Source organism: Poeciliopsis prolifica, unplaced genomic scaffold (genome assembly GCF_027474105.1).
Source record: "Poeciliopsis prolifica strain line A6 unplaced genomic scaffold, Auburn_PproV2 SCAFFOLD033, whole genome shotgun sequence".
Lineage (NCBI taxonomy): Eukaryota > Metazoa > Chordata > Actinopteri > Cyprinodontiformes > Poeciliidae > Poeciliopsis > Poeciliopsis prolifica.
The window spans coordinates 4,393,770-4,411,461 of NW_026562408.1; the positions used below are offsets into that span (position 1 = coordinate 4,393,770).

The following is a 17,692-nucleotide window of genomic DNA, read 5'->3' on the forward strand; positions in this document are numbered from 1 at the left end:
ATGTCGGAGCGTCCACATGAAAAACAATAAAGTCAGGAAGTAAAGCATTGTTTTCTAATAAAGTTGCAAAAGTTCAGCTCACTGACAAACTTCTTGCCATCTTTGTTGATGCCAAGAAGCTGTAATGCTAACCAACCAACAGGCAGAAGTCAAAGCCTTAAACTACAGCCGAAAACGAAAAAGAGGAGACAAGGAAATGTAAAAAGAACAAACACTTGTATAAGAATAAATAAAATATTTATATTTCTGCTTTTATTTTTAGTTATGTCAGTTTTGATCCTCCACAATGTCTCAATCAGATTAATTTGAACTTTGATTAGAGTAATCCAAAACCATCACTGTGTGTTTTTAGCCATTAGCAGGTGACTTGCTGGAATGATTGGATCATTTTCTTCTCCATATGAGGACGTCAAAATAGCCCAAAACATTCAACTCATCATTTACATGGTGTCTTTCTTTTAGCAATGGATTTCTTCTGTAAAGGCCAGGTTGTTGAGTGATATGTTGATGTCAGATTGTCCTGCCTGAGCAGGTTGTTACTGCAGCTCCTCCAGAGTTACCATCTTGTCGCTTTTCTAATCAGAGATCAGATGGAACCAGCAGAGTTTCTTACTGTTGCTCTTGAACAAACCTCAGATAACTCAAAGAGAAAGAGTCTGTTTGCTCATCAGGTGGCCTCTGAATGCAGTTGGTTGTCCTGGATTTCAAACACACGCCACACTTTTCAGATTTGTATTTGTGAAATCAAAGTGTTAATCATGCATCAGTTTTTTTCTACTTGTGAATACTTTCAAGTGTGACACTTTTATTTGAGGTTACAAAATACTGGAGTCTGGGTCAAAGGTTCATCAACCAGCAGTACAACAACCTTAAGCATTTCACCAGAGCCACAATAAAATGGGTCATGAGAATGGCCTAGTCAAAGTCCAGACCTAAATTCACTTGGAAATCTGTGGCAAGACTTTGAGATTTGAATTTCACAGATGTCAATTCAAACAGCAAAATTTTCCACATTCTGACATTTGAAATGAAAGAAAAACATAACTTTGTTTTTACAGCTGTGACATCCTGGTGGCTAAAATGTAGTGATCACTAAGAGATGTGTCATTTCTGCATTTCATATTCTATGTTTGAGGAGTGCTAAACTAGCTGCAAATGTCTAATGTAAACAATTTATTCTGAATAATCAGACAGACTACAGGAGAAACAGTTTAGCAAGTTCACTTTGCCTGAACCTCTTGAGGCACAAAGTTTTAATACAATATGATCACATTCATTATTCTGAAGATGTTTAAACAATACTGTGCTCTGGTGGATGATTTCATAAACTGTGAGCTATAATAATTGTCTCTATTTCACTGTAATGAAGAGAGAGGAAATGATCAACCAGCCAATCCTTGGGCAGATAAACAAGGTGGATATCTTTTGTAAATGTGGCTGAAAATACAAATATGTATATGTAATAATGTATTTCATAAGTTACTAAGTAATATCTGATGAGTGAAATACAGCATACAAATAATAACCCTTGGGGAGTCCCTTAGTTTAAAATAGCTGCTGTACTGATGAGTAAAAACAAACTATTGCAGTTAAACTCAAGTAGGAGGAAAATCAGACAATCTAGATACTGTAACCGCCTAGTTTTACCTGGTAGCCATAATGTTTTGCATAAATCTAATCTTGTTTGTTTGTTTGATTGATTTTGAGGTTAAAATGGGCTTTCTTTCTTTTAATGACGTTGAGGCACACGTGCAGCGCTTATTTGACATTCAAATATCGCCTGGCGTCATCCGAGCTCCACCGTGTGCAGCTGGTATTCAGTAGTTTGATGGGGAAAGTCGGACATGTTTCCTCTGAATGAGGAATTAGACTGAATGGTTTCAGCCAAAAATAATGAAATGAAAACAATAAAACAAAGTTGCTGTTTGCTACTGTCTCATTCAGTTCTGGGTCAACAAGTAATTTGCATTATGTCTTAAAACCGATGAGTGAAGATGAAACGAGAATCAGGGAAAATAACTGAGTCATTTTTAGCTGGTTAACATGAGTTAGCTTGGCGTGGCCTTCTAGAGATTAAGGCTGCGTTCACACTGCAGCCTGAAGGAACCCAATTCTGATTTATTTGCTTTAAACATTTGACTTTTCATGATAGTCTGAACAACAGAGATCGGATTTTTTCCGAATGCGCCCCAGACCACTTGGGCATCCGATACGGATCCGATCTTTTCAAATGTGACTTGAGTCTGTACAGTTCATCTGACCTGAACGTCACTGGTACTCGACAAACGTCACTATTCTGCATCCTGATACGCGCAAGCAGGAAGGAAAACAACAACCATGGGGGATGATAAAGAGGATTACATTGTTAACGTTTCATTTGTTATGAAAAGTGAAGCAAATGTTTATTCCAACCTGCCGACATTCAGGTAGATTTAGTACGAACATGCTGGAAAAGGAACTGACTTGTTATCATTTTGATCCAGCACTAATTACATAAAAGTTATTTTTGTGGCGCTATTAACCAGCTGCAGTTTCCATCAGCAGGATGGATGAACTTCTTACCCTTTCCAAGCTGACGCGTGCCGACACACACATTTTCGGACTGTTGGCCAGTCTTCTTTTTCTGTCTGCTGAGAACCTGGGCTTGTCACTCTGCAGCTGTAAAGTTGCTGCAGTGGAAAAAACTGCTTCCTCACTGTCACCTGATTCAGTGAGCACACGCAGCAAATCATGGTCGGGTTTATGATTGCTTTATTGATCCATTTAACCAAATGCAATCCTACGAAAGTCGGTTTTCTTTGACGATTACACAAATTCTACAATTTCCAGCTTCTTTCAATTTGCATGAAGTTCAACACTTGACCCATGTCAAGCTGTTTCAGAGGAACTGCTAATCACTTTGCTCATTGCTGGGCCTCAGCGTGTCACTTTCACAGATTCATGAGTCATACACAGTGTCCTTTTGCAGGATTCATGAGGCTTGAGATCATTATGAATCAGTAATTTTCATTATGACATAACATTAGGAAGAGTACAGACATCAAATGTGGAACAATATAAATCATCACTTTATTTTCCTCATAGAAGCGTCAAGATTACAGTTTGTCTTTTATTTGAATTGTTCTGCAAATATTTTTGGTAACTAGCACTATAGGAAGATGATAATGAAAAGTATCAGATAGATTCAGTCCTGGGAATAAGCTCTACTCTACATCTCTATTTTATACCCCATATCTCAGCTTGTCAGATGATATAATTGCTCTCTGGTTTGGAGGGATAGCGGTAAGGTTGACCCCCATTCATTTGCACTGCAAAACACTTGGCCTCACTGAGCTGACACTTATTTTATGCAAAAGCCTTCCGAATCTATCTTGGCATGCCTTTGAAATCTGTAAAGCTGCCAACAACTGTGCTGTTATTGTTGACAGCACATCTCAGTCCATTTTGATACATCAGGATTTTTGAGTTGACTTAATGTCAACTCAAAACTGTTAACTGTTTAATGTTTTAAACAGTTAACTTCTTACGTTTCATTTATGGCCAGATTAGTTGAAACAAACACCTTGTCTGAGAGGAGAGTGTTTGGGTTACCCTAAAATACATAAGTAACTATGCTGCTGTTGGTTTACACTACTGTAAAACATTTTCCTACTACTCCCCATGTATGTATTTCTGAATTACTTCTAATTAAATGTTGGATGGAAAATTACTTCAGTTCTCTGTGTTTTCTGTTTTTAGCTTTATGTTCTTCCTACATCACAGAAATCAGTTGACATAATGCATTTCTGTGTCCCTGTTTCTTTCCCAGGCAAATCAAAAGTACACTGTTGTGTCTCAGCAACGCGCTCTATTTTCTTTCTAAGCCTGCACTCACAAATATACTTATTGGACTTACTTAAAAATGTTATGTCAAGTGGTTTCACACAACATTTTTTAAGGCTAATGCTAACTGAACCTATGCTAACTGAACTTCCTCTGTGTACACACTGTTTTTTATTTTCACAGAAATTTCTCCTAGACCATTGTTTTGTGTTTTTTTATATTTTCTTTCTATGCTCTCAAACATGCAGATGGACTCTCATAGCTCTGCTGTTGGTTTCTTTTGCTAAAATGGAGTCATTCCTCTCCACTGTCGCCACATGCTTGCTCACCATGTGGGATTTCTCATTGTATTTAGTTGGGCTTGCTCAATGGATTACTATTAGCCAATCAACATTACAAATTGAATTTGTTTATCTTGTACTAAATTTAAAGTGCCTTGAAGTTTATCAGTTATTCAAACAGAATTTGAGGTCGGAGGCAGGGCGTCACAAATAATCTTCCCGTGTGAAACGAGAAACAGAACATGTAACAAAATTTTCATTCAGAGGATCAACCTTCTCATTCACCTGACCTGCTGAAACACATTTGCTTTTTAAAACTGCTTCACTTCTCTCTCTGTATTTTCACCAGATATAAACAGTTTATCTGAATTTTTGATTCAGATAAATTCAGATAAGCTGTGTCAGTTTTAAGGCGAAAGCCTGAAGGAAAACATTTTGTATCGCGTCTGTATCACAGTGTGAACTTTGTCACTCCAGCATGGATAAATGCTACGTGTCATTTCTGACTCAGCATGATGATTTATCATCTTTCTTTGTGCAGCTCCGGTGTATTTGAGTAGTGTGGGGAAATAAATAAGCAGCAAAGACTTGTTTAGGCTCTTACTGAGCTATTTTTGGCAGATACACAAATGTGACCATAAACTATTACTTCTGTAAAATTTGGTGGGGTTAGCGTGGTTATAGCTGAGCTAGTACTTCTCAAAGTATCAAAGTTTGCTTTAATTATTCAATTAAAGTCCTTCTGTTTGTTTCTGCGCACAGAGATGTGCGATCTGTGCCTCAATGAAGACTCTGTGGGTCAGGAACAGGATGGAAACTCCCTTTAAAATTCCACATTTCATCACTGAATATATATTTTAAATATATTTTAAACACCAGAACACAGTACGGTACCCACTCTATTATATGTAGTGTTTTTATTCTACAATGTGAGAATCTTACGTCATGACCTCGTGGCGCAACGGTAGCGCGTCTGACTCCAGATCAGAAGGTTGCGTGTTCAAATCACGTCGGGGTCATTCACTTTATTGGTTCTCGGTGAGATTATTAACTAGTAATTTTATTTCGAGTTTAAACATAGTAGAATGCTTTCACGTTGGTTTTTCTAATAAAAGGAGCGGTATGTGGCGTAGAACGGAAGTAATCAAACTTTATATTGTACAAATGTAAAATAGACGCTTGTCACCAAACAGGAGGCGTGTGTTCTGTTGCCATGGAGAAACGTTAGTTCCGGAACAAACAGGAAAAGTAGCTGCGAAGCATCTTCTGGGATTTACAAGAACAGAGTAAAGCTACTAATATTCGCAAAAGTAATTCCATGTATATTTTTAATTCGTGTCACTTTCTGCTCTAAATCGTTGTTGACGATGTCTGCGCAGGCGCATTTCAAAGACCATCATGGCAGACGAGGGTAAACGTAACAAACAGCTGCCACCCAGAGTCTCTGATATCAGGAGGAACAAAAAGAGAAATAACGCTTCTGCTACTGATTCAAAAATAAAAGGTAATCAATTTTGACTTTTTCATGGATTAAAAATGCGTTTAGGATCATGATAGGGCTATTCACAAAATCAGTGCAGATTATAGACAACAAGGCACTATCTTCAGCTGCAAGCATTGTAGTAATTTGATAAAATGCAATGCTTGGACTTGTCGCTTTAAAAAAGTAGTGTTAAAGTCAGTATCACTGATTATATAACAATATAGTCGGAACTGGACAACATCTTCCACATCCAACTAAGTTTAAAACTTTAAAACAACATATTTACCATGTTAAAATAATCTGTCAAACATAACTGAGTTTTTACATAGTGTGACATAAAATACAGAAGCTAGTTTTTATAAACAAAATTAAAAAGCTTGAAATAACTAATCTAAGACTACTACTATTACTAATTTAAACTAAACAATATTTAACTAATAATGTCATTAAAAAATAGCAAGCACACTCTTTAAAAAAATAATTAGACATAGACAGTCTTCATTGTCATTCTTGGAAATGTACATATTGTTGCAAGGCTCTAATAACTATAAAATAAATAATAATAATAATAATATGAATATAAAATTTAAGCTAGCTGAATTAGACAAACAAAAAGTCACAATAAAATAAAGCTAAACTATAAAAAAAAACCCAAACTATTATAACCCTGGTTAGTTGCCCCTTCATTTTTGTCAGCTTTGTCTGCAAATGTGCTAGAGGTTACATGTTTATGTCTCCTACTTGCAGAGAATCCTGGGAGTTTATCTCCAATATCTTCTCAAGATCCAGGTCAAACTCAGCTTTCCAAGTTCCGAGCTACCGGTACAAAACCCAAGGATAACTTCTCTCGGGGTGCCGGGAAGGCAAAAGAACGACAAAAGGATACAAGGAGCCACCAGCCAGCCTCTCATACAATCAACAACAACAAAGTTCCTGCACATCTAATGAAGGCTGCCGTCCAGGCCATGGACAGCCTGCGTTGGGAAGGAGTGCTGCCAGACCCGCAGGAGGAAGAGAAAAGACTAGAGCGCTACAGAGCCAATAGGCGACAGCGGTACATCATACACAGAGAGGCTCTGCTGAAAGAAGCCCAGTATGCCATGAGAGAGACAGAAGTGATGACTTCAACCAAATGAACACCATCAGGATCCACAGGCGGCTCACAAATGAACTCTGACTTACTTACAAGCTGTATGTTCAGTTCTGCTTTTTTTTTTTTTGCCATGCAATAAAAAATAATAACAGTGACTCATCCTTCTGAAAATCTTGAGGATTTTTCTCCTTTTACCCTAAAAGGAAAGTATCACAAGATGGACATTTAAAATCAATGTAAAGGCATTTTCAAGTTAAGTGGCTGATTAAGTGGTGTGGCGATTAAGACTGCCACACCATTAGGGGCCCCCAAGAGCACCAAACTGGCATCATAATATACATAAATGCTGTTATAAGTGGGAAGACAATTTCTATTTTATTTTATAGTTTTTACAGGTGGATTTCTTAACTGCTGTTGTCTGCATAGCTTCACAGTTTATCATCAGATTCCTATGAGATACACATAAACGTGGCAAAATGGAAGAAACTGGCAATACTAGGAACATTGTTAATCCTTTTTCCTCATAAAAGCTTGAACATGCTTATTTATTTAGTATTAGTTGTAAAACATTTAAATTGCATTATTTGGCAAACCTTAAATAATGTTTAATTCTAGTTTTAAATATTTTTCTCTTGATAAAACTTGTGATGTGACATTGAACCTAAACTCTTCCCACAGCAGCAACAACAATCTGATTGTGGAATTTATATAATTTTACACCAAACAGTGTTTTTATTTTACTTGCTTATTCAAAAGTAACACAAAGACGGCATCTCAATGTATTGGGATCTATTTCGATGTTTCAGATGGTGAATCAGTACCGCAGGTGAACAGCAGGTGTCAGAATAGAGACGTTTTCCTGAACTAACAACAGTTTATTATGATAAACACAAAGACAAAAATCTGTATGCTGTAATCTGAATAAAATATTTCCTAGGTTTGCAGGGATAATCTAATAAACAGAAGAACAGCATTTTTGTGGTGAAGTGTCGGTGGCAACGGCTTTGTGTGCAGCTTCCTGGAAGCCTGTTTTTTCCCCTGCTTTTTAACATGCTTTGTTATTGTTGCCTGCTTCAGCATCTCTGTTTCACAAAGCCAACCATCCAGGGCCGTGCAGAGACCTTTGGAGGGGTAGGGGCTCAAAGTTGAAAAAGGGGACATTGAACAAGATCTTAAGACACTGTACAGCAACATAGCAACAACCCGTATTGATCCAGAATTTAATTGGATCCTACTATATCATTGCCATCATCTAGGGACAAAGCAAATGTAATATATTTTCCCCAACAGGTATCAAGTTGCTGTTTCTGCTGCTGATCGTCCTGGAGGGCTGAGTTGATCTGAGACTGTAGCTGTTAAACAGACCAGAGGAAAGAAGGTCGCTGGTTATGAAGTTATGAAATAAGCAAATTTGCTGAAATTTTACTAATTAAGCCCTAATAATATTTATTTAACCTCTAGAACAACTTGGCTGCAGAGTGATTTATACATCAAAAAAGCTCAAAGGGGTTAACTCCATATATCAAGGCAAAGAAAACTGAGTAGCTGCTGGTCGGGGCCATTCAGGGGCCCCTAGAAATGGTTCATTTGTAACACAGACCATAGATCTAAACCTGTACCATCATTTATAGACAATGACAATGTCATTACATTTTATTTAATGCATTTAGCTGAGAAAAAAATACAATTAGGATTTAATTAATAAGTTTACTTTTTAAAAATAAACTAGTTTGATTGTTGTGTCACCATGGCTACAATATGACGTAATCTTTGTGTTTGAATTGGGTTTGTTCACAAATGCATCATGGCAAACAACGAATAAACAGTGCTTGATTTTAAACTGGTCTCTCTCACACACAGATTCACCTTATTTATATTTACACATGTTAGTGATGCTGAGGTTCTTAGTAGGTAGGGTTTTGGAGGGTTCAGGGGGGATCTGTCTAAGGCCCCATATTACCTTGGGCCGGCCCTGCACGAAGAGCCGCTGCGATGCACATCTCTGGAATCTACCTGGAATCTACCTGGAATCCCCTGATGGCCCCTGTCAGTCCACAGATGCTTTTCCTTTTCCTTCTCTCTGATCTGCTAATCCTGTCCATCCAAAGCCCCCTGCGACCTCCAAGCCCACTTATGTTGTACCAGCAGTTCCAAAGTCTGCATTTTTATATAAAAAAAACATAGTAAGACACAAGATGCATCATATTAAAAGACACCTCTCAGACACTCCTGTACACAGATTTTATTAAGTTAAAAAACAGCACTTTGGACCAAAAAAGACCCAAAGCTACATCTATTTGAGGTATCAGTTGTGTTGGACTCCCTGCTGTGAATAGTTTTCCAGCACCAGAACACAGAAACATGAAGGTGTGAAGTCCTCTGATATTTTACTCTTCAGCTTTAATGCAGATCAGGAAACCTGAAGCCAACTGGGATCATCTGACCTGTCAAAAAATGGAGGTAAAAATTGACTCACATAAAAAAAAAAAAAAAAAAATTAAATTTCATTTTTCTGTTTTCTTTTTTCAAAATATGTTGGAACCATCTTGTCACATCAGCCTTGACGTCACTCTCTCATTTCTTTTTGCTATTTTTGGGTTGAAGTGAAGAAATATCCCTTCAATCTATCTTGCAACTTTAAATTAAATGTAAAAAATTTAAAAAAGGATGAATAATCTGAAGAGTTTGCATACAGAGCCTCTTTCTTTGTGATGACCTTCCCTGATAGGAGCCTCTCGGCCACAGCAGACACCACAGGATCATAATCCAGGCCCACCGCTGCTATGACCTCATCATTCCTAAAGAAAACAAAAACTAATCATTGAATCTGCATGCTTTTCTTTACAATTAGATTGTCTCTCTCTCAACCTACTTGATGTACAAGGCCAGGAACTTCCTCTCCTCAAACTCATAGTTTCCTTTTATTATTATCTCAGTGTATCCCTCCCCATAACCTGGAACAAACCAGAGCAGACAGCAGCTTCTTCCAGTTACAGATAAAATAAGAAAACTTAGTGAGTTTGTTTGCTTACCTGCATATCTGATGGTTCTGCCTTGCAGGATGGTCCAGTAATAAGGAACTGAGGTGAGTTCAGTCGTTTTCTTTAGCATGTTCAGAGCAGCTATCCTCCCTAAAGCACAAAAAGAAAACTTTACAGTTCACATAAGAATAATTTTTAATACATTCTACATTAAACAAAACAAGATTAGAGCTGGAGGAGTTTGTGTTCAGTCAAAATCAGGAGTATTGACAAGAAATGCTTTCTACTTTATTAGCTATAAAAGTTCAGAATAAAGAGAGATGGGAAGAATAACCAATAATTGTACTCAAGTTAGAGTAGCAATGACTCAACATGTTTTTATTTAAGTTAAAGTAATTACTCAAGTAAGAGTAAAAAGTATTTGTTATCAATCATTTAATATTTAAGATTTATATCATTAACGTACCAAAATATAAAGTTACGTGGAGATTTTGGTTTTAAAGGCCAACTATTCAAATGAGTAACAAGAAATACAATAAAAAATATTCCAACTTTCAATAAAAATGTATTTAAATACAATACTTATAAACTTTAAGAAAAACTGCAGGTGTGTGTCTGTGTCTGGTAAATGTTTGATTAAAACATGTTTGTTTTTCATAGAAAATCCAGAAGTTTTACTTCAGTAATAGTAGAAATACCTCATGATAAAATACAGTGAAGTAAAAATACTCCTAAAATGGAAATTTTTCAATATAGTTACTCAAGTAAATGTAACTCCGATTTTGAGAATAAACTGGAAAGGTGATTTTGAGTGTGATGCCACAAAAGTTGGTCCGAGTGTTTCAAACATTTTTGCAGAAAAGCATCTGTCTTCTTTCCTTCCAGGTTTGCAGAGATTGATCCAAAAAAGAGAAAATACCTGAATTTGTGTGGATAAAACTGATTTGTTGGTGATAAAGTGGTTTGACATGAAAAGTAAAATCACCCATTTGTTTAAGCGACGGTTTGCAGAATATTATCCCTGCATGTTCAGCACAGAGAAGCAGAAGGTGTTGCTACCTTGTGCTTGTGCCATCTGCCAGTGTCCAATGTTCACTAACTGGTTTTTCGCCAGTGCCAGAGGAAAGGAGGCCAAGTCACCCGCACAGAAAACATCAGGGACGTTTGTTCGCATGTACTGTGGGAGAAAAACCAAAGATTATCTCTGTCAATGAGGAAATCGGGTTTACAGTGACTGAGGAAGCAAACTTGGAGAGTAAATTATGTAAAAAATGCGTTAGAAATGAAGATACATGAAGTGTTGAAATCCGGGTAGAGAATCCAAAAATTATACTTAAGAGGAGCACAACTTCAACATACTTTACCTCCAGAAATTACTCAGATACACTTGAGTAACATTTTTGAAGAAGTTAGTATTTTTACTTGAGTAATTTTATTATGAAGTATTTCTACTCTTTCTTGAGTAAATTTTCTAGACTCTCAACCCACTGAAAGTAAAATAAACATGTTTGAACCAAAATTCACCAGACAAACACACTTGCAGTTTCTGCTAAAGTTTATAAGTTTCGTATTGAAAGAAACTGATTTGGAAAAATTTTCTATTGCCTGATTTTATTATTTTTTGTTACATATTTGGATTAAAATACTTTTTTTTTTCATTCAGAGGCAGAGAATTCAAACATTTTAGTCAAGTAGGAGTATTGACACTTAAAAACAAAATTACTCAAAAGTAAAAAGTACAGTAAAAATAGTCCTAAAAACATTACTCAGATAAAATTAACTCGTTACTAACCAACTGTGATAACAGATTAAAAGCTGACCTTGTCAACAACAACAAAATTTTTGGAGTTCTTCTGTATTTTAGTGCCTTGCAGAAACTCTGAGTTTGGGATGCTGCCTGGTGGAAAACAGAGAAAGAGATGAGCGTGATTTAAAAAAAATGCTTATGCTGAATATGTGCAGAACCTGAAATTTAGAGTTTAAGTAACTCAGCAAGAGACTGAGTAGTTGAGTTATTTCAAGTGTTAAAATTACTCAACAACAGACATCAGACTCTTGTTGAAACAACAAGATCTACAGTTCTTATATATTCCTTTTAAAAAAAACTAATAATTTTACTCACCAATACCCACAATTAAAACATCAGCTGGGATAACATGACCACTTCTAAGTACAACTTCTTTCACCTTAAAGGAAGAAAGACAAAATGAAGAAACGTAATTATTAAATTCTTAGTAGTAGTTAATAATTAGACGTTTTCCGGCTTTACCTTTCCATTAACGCCCTTAATTTCTGTCACGTGATCATTCATGTAAAATCTCACACCTTTCTCCAACAGCATCTGCACGTAAACAACGTTTCAGTGCAAACAACTAAATAAATAAAACTAAAATACCAGGAAGTTCGGATGGCCTCACCATCATGGTGATTTTCCCGACCTCGCGGCCCAGAGTGTTCTGGTACGGCATGTCGCTGCTCCCCACCACCGTGATGCTGGACGCTTTGTCTATCATGTACGATGCCACCTCCATTCCTGGAAGATCGTCAACAGAACAGCTTTTATTCACAATCCTACTAAAATATTTACTGAGCATCATAAAGTCTTAAAAACATAAAAACCTTTTTAAAATCTTATCCTTTGTGGGGAAAATATAAAAAATAAGCACAAAATCAATATTATTGAGTGCCTAAAAGCCTGTTTTAGCGCAGTAATGACACAACTTTCGAAATAACACTGCCTTTCATGTAGATCTATGTTATTAGAATCAAATTCCTTTTAATGTGCACAAATAAAGCAGAGCAAGATTTTAAAAATAGCAACACAGAACAACAACAGAATAAACAATGCATCAATATTAACTTAAACCTTAAAGTTCTTAAGGTTTAATATTTTTGCACAGTGCAGCTAAAGTACCGACAAAGGAAGTTCCCACAAGGACGATGTTGCAGCCTAGAGAGGCAGCGTGGATTTGTCGGGCGTCTTCTGGCGTCTCCAACATCTTAATGTTGTCCAACTTCCTCCCCGGCACGTCCAGACCTTTCGCTCTACCGGAAAAATAAACGATCTGATTCATAATAACGCAAAAAACTCTTAACAATCGCTGCTTTTCCTACTAACGTCTACTGTTTGAGTGTCTCCTGTTGGTTAAAATAGAAGTATTGATGTTTGTTTTAGTGGACGATTAAGTTTCCACTTGGTAACTGGTTCTAACACTGACAGGGACTTTTCTAAAATATATATATATATATAATTATTGTTTGCAAGTCAACCAGCCTCAACTGAGGCTCCAAATACTGTTAAAATGTGGCATAGTGTTCTTAAGATAATTAAAAATGTAAAGATGTGAAACGTGTAGAGCAAAGGTGTCTAAACTTTTCATCACTTGGGTCAAAATTGTTGAATTGAAAAAACCCAGCAACCTAAAAAATCATGAGCCAAAAAGCCCAGCAAGCTAAAATATAGCAAATTAACTAATCCAATTTTTTTTCAAATAGATATTTATTGTAGATCCAACACTTGAATAAATTTTTACAGTGGCGTATAGCAGATTTTTTTTAAATAGTAAATTTTCAGAAACGTTCTGGGAAATTTCTGAGTTTGAAAAGATGGAAAATTGCTAGAAAAGAATCTGAAATTAAAAAAAAAAAAAAAAAAGGTCAAAAACTTCTGACTTGGAATTTTTACAGTAAAAGTCTTTGGATAAACATGGTTTTATCTCCAGGTTATAGAAACACAAGCCTTTGTGTTGTACTTTGGATTTTCCATTGTAAAAAGAATTGAAAATTAAAAGTCTCCATCTGCATCTAGTTTCCAAATTTGTATCATTTTTGAAGTGCAGTTTGGGGCCGCACAAAATGAGGTCAAGGGACACAAATGGCCCCCGGGCCGCACTTTGGACAACCCTGGTGTAAAGTTGATGCAAGTACTTACATTTATTAACAGTAAAGGTGGGACATTAACTCTGGAGATAATTAGTGGAGCTATTTTTTAATTATTATTATTTAGAAGTATCAGATTAAAATCGAATTTGCATGACACATTTTTCCAATTTTATTTATGAAAATTTGGAAAATTGTGGAATATTTTCCTTCTACTTTACAGCCATTCTGTACTTTGTCTGCACCATATTGTTAAATATCAATATATTTGATTAAATATGTTGATATTTTAGTCTGTGTGAAATATGGAGAAGCTAAAGGAAAATGGAATGATATATTGTTGTTACTAAAATTAACAACAATATATTTTTAGATCTAGTTTTTTTTCCCATTCGGTTGGAAATTTTGCATAACATTACTTAATTTTCCTAAAATATCTAAAGTTTTCTGTTTTTCTTTACTTGTAAACCTGAAAATAGAAGTGAAATTGTGCTTCTTTATAGACAATGATAATAAATTCCTCATGGTGGATTATTGTCAAAAATGTTTAAGTTGTCTTTTCAAATGCTAATGTAATAACATCTAAATGAGTTTTATTTTGCTGGACTGTAAAGGTTGCAGACCCAAAGCTAAATAACATTTCTGTGCATATTTGTTTCTTTGCATCAGGTGAAAAAAATGTGAACATTATTAACGTTTGGACCTGCAGCCAGTAGAGAGAAGCAGCTGGTCGTAGCTCTGGACTAAACCATCACCAAAAGTCACCGTCTTCTTCTCCGTGTCCACCGATACTGCCTTTAAAAAACAGAAAAATAAAACTTTATCATGTCATGTGGCTCAGTTTTTTTTAATGCCATAGTATAAAATGTACTTTACTGTCAGGAAAATGTACATTTGGAGGGAAGTACTCACTTCTTTCCGGAGCCAAACCTCAATGTCGTACTGATGGAAAAACTCCATCCTTCTCAGCACAATAGTGTCACTCAACACATTCATTACCTGAATGATACACAATGAAAAACTTATTTAGCTATGCTTTCCGTCCTGAAAATGAAAAAAAGGATCAATGCTTGTATGACCTTGCTGAGTCTGGTTTTGTCGTAAGGTAAAAGGTCGTCTCTGGAGGCCATGATGATTCTGCCGCCAAAGTTTTCCTGCCGCAGCGTCTCCGCACAGATCAGCGAAGCAGCTCCTGACAGGAAACACACGTTACGCGCACGCAGGCGGAGAGAATCTTACCAACACACAACCGCGCCGTGTTGACATGCAGAATCAATTCACGTCTTGATTTAACATAATTAGATTCTATTTAATGGAAAGGGGATGAATATGTTTGACCCTGTCACTGTCTTTCAATTCATTGATAAAGAACTGAATTAGTCCAAAATCAAAAACTTCTATTCATCTAAAAAGAATTAGCTGAGGTTTACAGCTCAGTAATTTGGCTCAATATGAGACCCAAACAACAAACCCAACAGTTTCTCACTGGATGTATTTCTTTCATTGAGATGTTTTAGTTCATCGCTGAGTCAGCAGAATTTGGTTATTTATTTTTAAAGCTTTGCACTTTAAATGCCACACAGACGGAAACATGGCCGCCAACCTCCTCCCAGCAGTAAAACTGTGTGGTTCACTCCTGGTACTGCAGCTCCCATTCGCTGCAACCTTTTCTGATGCCGGATGTCCTGAATGTGGCACAAAACGTTCATTTTTCACATCATTTGGTAAAGAGGCCATTTTAATTTCAATTTCTTTTTTAACAATTAATTCATTCACCAACCTTTTTATTTACGGTCACATACACTTTGCTGTTTTGAATTTTGACCTGAAAAGAAGAAAATAAAGTATAAGCAGCAAATGTTGAGCTAAATGTGGATGAACCGGCCGGTTTGTACCTTGTGACAAGGTAGAGAGTCGATCCCAGGAAACTCCTCCAGGTCTCCTGTCAGGGCATTAAAACAGGAGCCGTGCCACGGGCAGCGCACTTTGTGTCCTGAAATAACGCCTGAGCAGAAACGACAAAAAACATGATAGATCAAACACTAGAAAGCAACATTTTAACTGGAGACTTTATCTTTTCTGCTGTTATGTTGTTTTCTTCCTTACCTTTGCTAAGCGGAGCGCCATAGTGTGAACACTGGTTTGAAATGGCGCTATATTTTCCATCGCAGCGCGTTAGTAGCACACTGTGATGACCAATATCAACTTCCATCATCCTCACATTGCACATGAAACAAACACAAAAATGGTTAGTTTAGTGTATCATCCAAATACACTAAATAAATAACAAAAAAATGCATAAAGCACATACCTGCTGCTGAAATGCTTAAAACATGTTATGACAAACAAAAGAATCAGATTAAAAACGTCAACACTGTCAAGGCATCTCCACCCATTTTACCTTGTTTTATATAATTGTATCCCCATATGTAGGAGGTTTCAAAACATTAAAAGAAATCCTTATATTGTTGACACAGAAATAAAAATCCACCATCAAGAATTAAAGCCCCATACAGTTTCAACCCAGAGTTTGTTACCAACTCACTTTCAAAATGTTTGTTATATTCAGCCAAGTGTAATAAATTAAATCAAAGCTGATCTGGGTACAGCAAATGGTTTTACCTTTTGATTAAGCTTGGCTATAGAAATGCAAACACTGAATTGTACTTTACATTTTCCATTGTCAGAATATTACTAATTGAAGGTCTGCATCTATTGGTCAAAGTTGTATCATTTTTGAATTGCAGCGGGGGGCCACACAAAATCGGTCCCAGGTCCACCAACTCATTTTGGACACCCCTGGGCCACACGTTGAACCAGACTTTTATATTTCCAGATCATAACGTTTTTTTCTTACTGTCCATCGTGAAGGTCTGTGTCCAGACACACCATCGCTGTCTGTTCCTCTTTGTCGTCAGAATCAGAGTCTGTAAACTCACCGCATGCTGAGCAAACCATCATCAAATCAGTTACTAATGCTACAAAACATCCCACATCTCAAACACAAAAAGTCTCAGACCATCAGAATGAAATGCTCCCAATCGTAATAAATATTAGGAATAAACAACTTACGTGTTTTGGTCCCAGACATGTCACTTATTCAACAATAATGGCACATAGAGATACAAATCCACTCCTAAAACATTGAAATTCAGCTGGGAGCCGTTAAATCTGGTGTCCAGTGTCAGTTTGTTTTCCTCTTTGCAGATAAATGTTGGCAGGTCTTTTCCACACCAAGTAGTCCATCTCTAAAATGCATTGTCGAGCCCTGGAAACTTTCAAAAGTGCACTCTTTTGACCTGATAAGAAAACTAAAATGTGCTAATAAGTGACCTGTAGTGAATGAAGAGTTTCATTAGCATCGCTGGTTCAGCCTCATTATTCCACAGAAAGGCAGCGAGCGCTTTTGTTTCGCAGCGCTGCGGGAAAAGGGAACGGCTGACCAAGCTGAACTGCTGAATGGACAGTCGACAAAGCACCGTTTGTAAAGCCAGGGGTGGCTGCTGTCATTCAGACACAATTCAAAGTTTAAATACTAAAATACTAATGCAGGGGTGGCAAAAGTGCAGCCAGGGGGTCATTTGTGGTCCTTGGACTGATTTTTGTGCGATCCCCAGCTGCAAACAGATGGAGAAGGAGACGTTTAATTTGTAAATCAGCTTTGATTTCATTTATTAAACTAAATATAGCAAACATTTAGAAAGAAACTGACCCAACTCCTACTCTTATTACAGACAATAACTGTTCAATTGAAAACTAGATGCTTTTTAGCTACAGCAAATGTGCAAAATCTATAATGTTGTTTTCGGAACGCTGTTGATAGAAAAAAGTTAGAAATTTTGAAAATTTTCTACAATGAAATTCGAAATGTTCAACTTTTGAAACTTAGAAAAATTCCAAAAATTTAAAGTTTTTGACTTTTTCTTAAAAATTTCTGAATTTTTTCTTGCAAATTTTCAACTTTTCAAACAATGCTTGAACGAGAAAGTCGAACATTTCTGAAAATGTTCGACTTATTTTATTTTATTTTATCTACAATGTCCCTAATATGCCATGGTAAAAATCTCTTATGGTTTGGATCTAATATAAATTTCCATTTTGAAAAAATAAATAAAATAATTGGACGACTTTGCTTGATTTTTACGTTGTCTGC

The 17,692-nt window shown here is 36.5% G+C and overlaps 2 protein-coding genes and 1 non-coding gene across 3 annotated transcripts; 2 read left to right on the forward strand and 1 right to left on the reverse strand.

Moving 5' to 3' along the window:
* The first annotated feature begins 5,050 nt into the window (after positions 1 to 5,050).
* On the forward strand, positions 5,051 to 5,122 carry trnaw-cca (transfer RNA tryptophan (anticodon CCA)). Its single transcript has one exon. It is a non-coding gene; the product is annotated as a tRNA-Trp (tRNA).
* liat1 (ligand of ATE1) lies at positions 5,078 to 6,800 on the forward strand. The gene is made up of 4 exons (XM_055051410.1): positions 5,078 to 5,141; positions 5,297 to 5,389; positions 5,483 to 5,607; positions 6,334 to 6,800. The coding sequence occupies exons 3-4, from the start codon at positions 5,502 to 5,504 to the stop codon at positions 6,720 to 6,722; spliced, it is 495 nt and encodes a 164-aa protein (XP_054907385.1). The 5' UTR covers positions 5,078 to 5,141; positions 5,297 to 5,389; positions 5,483 to 5,501; the 3' UTR covers positions 6,723 to 6,800.
* Positions 6,801 to 8,906: 2,106 nt separating this feature from the next.
* aifm5 (apoptosis inducing factor mitochondria associated 5) lies at positions 8,907 to 16,950 on the reverse strand. The gene is made up of 19 exons (XM_055051412.1): positions 16,612 to 16,950; positions 16,397 to 16,484; positions 15,646 to 15,755; positions 15,435 to 15,544; positions 15,320 to 15,364; positions 15,143 to 15,224; positions 14,619 to 14,731; positions 14,452 to 14,538; positions 14,243 to 14,334; positions 12,575 to 12,705; positions 12,078 to 12,193; positions 11,930 to 12,001; positions 11,783 to 11,846; positions 11,481 to 11,557; positions 10,720 to 10,837; positions 9,712 to 9,810; positions 9,552 to 9,633; positions 9,373 to 9,477; positions 8,907 to 9,123 (listed from the first exon to the last, which is right to left on the reverse strand). The coding sequence occupies exons 1-19, from the start codon at positions 16,628 to 16,630 to the stop codon at positions 9,090 to 9,092; spliced, it is 1,644 nt and encodes a 547-aa protein (XP_054907387.1). The 5' UTR covers positions 16,631 to 16,950; the 3' UTR covers positions 8,907 to 9,089.
* Between the last annotated feature and the right edge of the window lie 742 nt (positions 16,951 to 17,692).